Genomic DNA, 5748 nt, shown 5'->3' on the forward strand with positions numbered 1-5748 from the left:
TAGCGGGGCTTGTAGCAATTTGTCCTTAGTGCCTATCTGGTGGATTTAAGGCAGTTTTGAAAAAAGTACTTGATAACAATACAAACAAACGGAGACGTCCTGCCACTCAATATTATATTTAGAGCTCTACCACGTATGTCGGGCTCTCCAGAACAGTTTAAGTCCAGCTGCAATTCCTCTTTTTGAATCAAATGTGGCTTCCATCCAGAAAGCTGTGTTCTTGGCAGTTTAACATTAAAGCCACGTTCATTTGTTTGGGTGGCATGCCAAGCCAGGGTGGGGTTAACGGCAATTTCCGCTATATTTGACACAAATCACGTTATATTGACCAATCACAGGCCACGCTGTACCGACCACGGTCCGAAGTCACGAGTCAACAGGTTGACAGGTTTGACGGATGAGCCTTCGATCGCCACGGCCATCAAACTCAATCTAACATCGAGTGTTGCCTTTTCCGTTCTGCATCTCTGACAGTGGTTTGTCGGAACACCTGCCCAGAGAATACAGCAGGGTGGAACAGCAGGGGGCGGAAGGACATGATGGGACATGACAGGACACGAGGAACCCTAATGAACTCCGGTGCAGGCCTTGTCACCGAAAGGTGTACAACTCTCGTTCCTGGGCGAAGGGCAAACGTTACACAAAAGAAAGACACACTTTTTGTTCCTTCAGTAACCTAACATCTGTGTTTTCTCGCGACAATTATGCAAATTAAATAGTGAGTCACATTGGCCCAAAAATAGCTGACAGATGAGTAAATGAACAGAAAATTAGAAAAAAAGAAATGACAGGTGTTTTTATTTTTTTGGGCAATATGTCTTATTGGCCACATAGAAAGCCATGACATTCTCTCACTGTTACTGCAATAAGACCGTACTTAATAGAAAACAGGAGAAAAAATGCCCGGTTTGTGAAGTTCCTTTTCTCAAACTCTTCGAAGCGAAGGGACACCTTGGAAGAGGTGTGTACGTCAGTGTGGAGTGGTGAGGGCCGCGCCCAACAGGGTAAAGCATAGTATATAACACATAAGATAATGCCAAGGTGTGTGTGTGGATATTTGGAGCTCCGTCTAGCCAGGCCGGTTATGATGTTGATGATCAACATTGAAAATAAGAAACTGTTCTTAATTGTTTTATCTGTAAATATAAAGGTTACATACATGTCTGCGCCCCAGAGTGGGTTACGCTTTAAGGACACACGGTGCTGTGAATGCGTGGAGCTCCGTCTAGCCAGAGGTCCATTTTGATGTCAGTATCCGAGAGGACTACTCTAGTTTTCTCCGGCACTTACCCCCTACTAGACCTGAGCATGCCATTGTCGCGTCGCGGCTCAGCGTGTCATCTTACGTCGAGCTCTAAGGACACGCTCCGACTCTGATCAATGAGAGCTGCTACACTGAGCCCGTCTCCTTCACATCTTCTCTCTGGTTCCGATGTGCGATCGTGGACGAGACGCGGCTGATCGTCGGGGTGGAGACGTGCAGCGAGTTGTAAGACCCCCAGACATCGTTTATACGAGGACGATTTAAAGAAAAACACCATTCAGAGGAGAATGGGAGCTGTCACTGCCGCTTCAGGTGAGTTCGGTTGGAAGATCGCCCATGAAAACGTTGGCCTGTTAATGAGAGACACACCAAATGTATATTGGTGTGTCTCTGAACTATAGGAACGTATCATGTGTGGTATTCTATATATTAAGAGATATGTGTCTTTTGCGCATTGTTCATGCAAGCGACCCTTATGCTGTGTGCTCGTGGCACCAACACAAGTATGTCTACATCAAACTGGGATCGTTTGTTGCTTTGGTGAATTTCATTGTACCAAGATGTACAATCCACAGCAATGTGTTGACAACAATGAAAAACCACACAGAGCTGAGCACTCATCGTTATGTAGTTATACTTACTCCGGATGCGACGCCGCAACGTGTCGCTCATTATAACACTCACACACGGACACAGTACAGGAGCAGGGGATGGCTCATACTTTAACCTACTACTGTTGAGTGTGTGCTTACGTGTCGCTATGTGGTTTTAGGGCTTAATTGGCACGTACACACGCTTGGCGCTTTAGTACAATTTGCACAAAGTTTCTCTCACGCATGTAACATAATGCCAGATGTTTGAGTGAACTACTATTACGTATTAGCCCTCCCTCCCTTCTCTCTCTCCTCCCCCCCCCCCCCCCCTCTCCCCCCCACCTGCTCTTACCCCGTGAGAACATTATCGACGCAGCGCAGGAGTAGAGAGCATAGACGCCGCGGGAAGCAATGGTGAAACTCAATACGACTTCCTCACACACATCGGCTTCCTGTCATAAAGAACAAACATCATTATAATCATAATTTAATTAAAACGAATATCGTTCTCCGTAACGGCAAACTAATTAGTAATAGCGCACAAGGGATATTTCATTCCGTCTCGTCTTGCTTAAACATATTTTGTTAAATATGTTTGAAAAAAGAAAAAGGCCCAAGACTTTATTCCAATGCTCCCATGTGCGTCTCTCCTCTCCCTCTCCCCGCTCTCTCTCTCCCTCTCACTGCCCCCCCCCTCTCTCCTCTCTCTCCATCCCCTCTCTCTCTCCATCCCTCTCTCTCTCTCTCTCATCTCTCTCTCTCTCTCTCTCTCTCTCTCTCTCTCTCTCTCTCTCTCCTCTCTCTCTCTCTCTCTCTCTCTCTCTCTCTCTCACCCTCTCTCCCTCCCTCTTCCTCTCTCTCTTTCTCATTTCATCACTACTGCTCTCCTCTCCCCAGGGTTGCGGTCGCACCACCCACGATGCATCTGTAGCTTTGGGGCCAGATAGGCAGCCGATTGGCTAGAGGCAGGTGCTATCGACCAGCCACATTGCCTGGTGTGAGGTCAGCCAATGGTAGCAGTGGAGTGTGGCCGACACAAAACACACTCCACCAACTTCCTCTTTCGCATGCATCCTGCAGCTCTATCTGCATTCTTCTTTCACCTCTGCCTTTGCTTTGATCAAGACAGAGACAGAGAGAGAGAGAGAGAGAGAGAGAGAGAGAGAGAGAGAGAAAAAAAGACGAAGAAGAGAGGGAGAGCTATTTCCTTCTCCTCTCTTCCCATCACATTCATTTCTGTTCCTGTTGGAGAGGTGTTAGCAGTTCTTTTCTAAAGGAGAATTAGACAAAGCTTGTTTGGGTTTTTATCCCCCAGATTCCCTCTAATGTCCAACAACCGTGTGACTTGCAAAACCTTCAGAACGTCACAGTCTCTCGAACCCTCAAATCCGTCGGTATGCGAGCCAAACACATTTCAAGTGAGGACATTGAGAACACCATTGCGGCAATAGCAATGACACGATGTTTAAAAGATTGTATCGTATTGCAATGCATTGCATCATTTCCTCTTGTATCCTATTCTATTGCATATTCTATTCCATTCTATTCTACTCTACGGTGCACTCTCTCTCTCTGACTCGACACGAGGAGGCAGAGAAAACAGAGCTTAGCACCGATCAATCGCATCGAGTCTGACTGCTTTCACAAGGCAGGAATCAATACTGCTAGTTTCATATCGCTCTCCAATATGCTCGCACACCCACCGACACACACACACACACACTTATGTGCACACACACCCACACACACCAAACACACACATGTTCACACACACACACACACACACACACACACACACACACACACACACACACACACACACACACACACACACACACACACACACACACACACACACACACACACACACACACACACACACTCCATCTCTTTAAAGATGTCATTAGACAGGATGCAAATTACAGGTTTTGGGGGGGGATTTTAAATCATAATATTCAAATGAGATTTAAGAATATGGTATATCATATTTTACTAATTGCAAACCCCAATCGTTGATTATACCATTTAGACTGAGATGTAGCTAATGCAGAACATTTGTCACTCAACCCATAGGAAGCAAAAACCAGTAGTTGGCATGTTTGGATTTAACCTCTTAATTAAAATGATAGGTGCCAAAGCACACATTACGAGAACATTTAAATGACTTTAGCATGCTATGAAAAGCAATGACAAAAATAAAATCTGCTCAATCTCTGGAATTCTTTGGTATAAAAATACTAATGTTAGCCATGAAAGAAAAAACTGATTTTATATTTCAGCCTCATGCACGTTTCGCCCCAAGGGCATAGGAGGAGTTAGTAAGGTTACTAACTCCTCCTACGCCCTTGCATAGTGGCATATTGTCTCAAGGTTTCCTGCGTTCCAAGGCTGCGACACGTCACACTTATGTGAAAAAGTGAAAAATCCCCCACTGCATTCAACATTATAATTTGCCGCCTGAGTAAGAGGTTGGCTAAACGGTGACCTACGGGCTGGCCGTCCGCGGTGCCCACCGTGGGATCAGAGAGGTTCATAATGACAGGCTTTCCAGTGCAAAAGGTCTGCGATTAGGAGAAGAGTGTTTTTCAAACCATCTGGTTGCATCGACAGGTTGCCACTGTGGGTCTCTTCCAGCAGAAAACAACACGTTCCGTCTGCATGCGTGCGAAAGAGAGTGCATCGCGGCGAGGGTTCAGTGGAAGTGTGACAGAAATCGTTTGCAATTGTTTCCACGATGCAGAGCAGAAATAATAAAACACTGGGTGGACATGCGCCAGTCTGTAATACGATGAAGCCGAACTGCTTAAAATGTGTTGGGCACAGGGACTCGTTCTAAATCCACTTCTTATTCCCTTTCTTTACAATGGAAAAATAAAGGAGCCTGTGTAATTGACCCTGGGAATATGCCACATTTGTATAATGTCATTGAGCTTTTGCTATCTCAAGCAAATTAGCAATTAACATACTCTGCTTTTTGCGTCCTTTCTTTTTTTCCATGTATTTTAAGTGAAGTGTTCCTCGTATCAGTCTGTTTCTGTAGTGTATTATGGAACAAACGCATATCGTTAGCCTCATTACATTGAAATGCAATCAACTTAATTGACTTAAAACCGGACTAAACTATACTATAAACAACTGAAGGAGACTGAAAAGGAACAAGGGTAACATGATGAGACCAGACGGCTCTGAAGCATGGCTGATTAAACCGAGGATGCACGGAAGTCTGGTACTTTTTGTGAATAAATTATGGATCAATTGATGTTAATGACTTGGACATTGTTACTATTGACAATACACACACTACAGATGAACCCTGTTCTCTACGTAAGGGGAGGTCTATGAACAGAGAAAGTCGACTACATGAACACACCAACGAACGCCGAAGGCCGCACTCTAGACACCCACCTTGCCTGGAGTATTCATCTGCCTCGTGGTGCACAAGGTCGGTCACGCAGCCGCCGTAGTGCAGCCTCTGCTCGTGGTCGAAGGCCTTGAGCGTCTCGCTGGAGCTGTACGACTTCTGGGTGGGCACGCGGCAGTCCTCCGTGTCCAGGGACGAGGTGTTGTAGTGGGGGTCCTTGGGGCAGCGTCCCCGGTTCAGGGACCGGTTCCGGCGGTCCTTGAGATCCATACTGAGCAGGTGGGTTTGAGGGGAGGGGGGCGGGGTGGTGGGGAGGGGGTGGTGGTGGTGGTGGTGGGGGGAAGGGGGGGGGGGGAGCGGGGGGCGGGGTGTGGGGGGATGAGGGGAGGTGAAAAGGAGAAGGAGACCCGAGGGAGCGGGGAGAGGAGGTGGATCAAGGAGAGGAGGGCGAGCCTCCTATAGGAGGCCTCTGGTTAAGTCGGACTCCTTCAGTCACCTGAAGAACACAGAGAGAGAGACGTCGGGAGTTG

The 5748-nt window shown here is 46.8% G+C and overlaps 1 protein-coding gene across 1 annotated transcript in view; it reads right to left on the minus strand.

Annotated features, from left to right (window-relative positions):
• Positions 1 to 5488, minus strand: part of LOC311344802 (teneurin-2-like) — a gene marked incomplete at both ends in the record, with an annotated part of 68843 nt that extends 63355 nt beyond the window's left edge. The window contains one exon of the mRNA XM_084469141.1: positions 5263 to 5488. Coding sequence (XP_084325267.1) covers positions 5263 to 5488 — 226 coding nt within the window. The remainder of the gene's footprint in view (positions 1 to 5262) is intronic.
• Between the last annotated feature and the right edge of the window lie 260 nt (positions 5489 to 5748).

Source organism: Micromesistius poutassou, assembly GCF_964030765.1.
Source record: "Micromesistius poutassou genome assembly, chromosome: 6".
Classification (NCBI taxonomy): domain Eukaryota; kingdom Metazoa; phylum Chordata; class Actinopteri; order Gadiformes; family Gadidae; genus Micromesistius; species Micromesistius poutassou.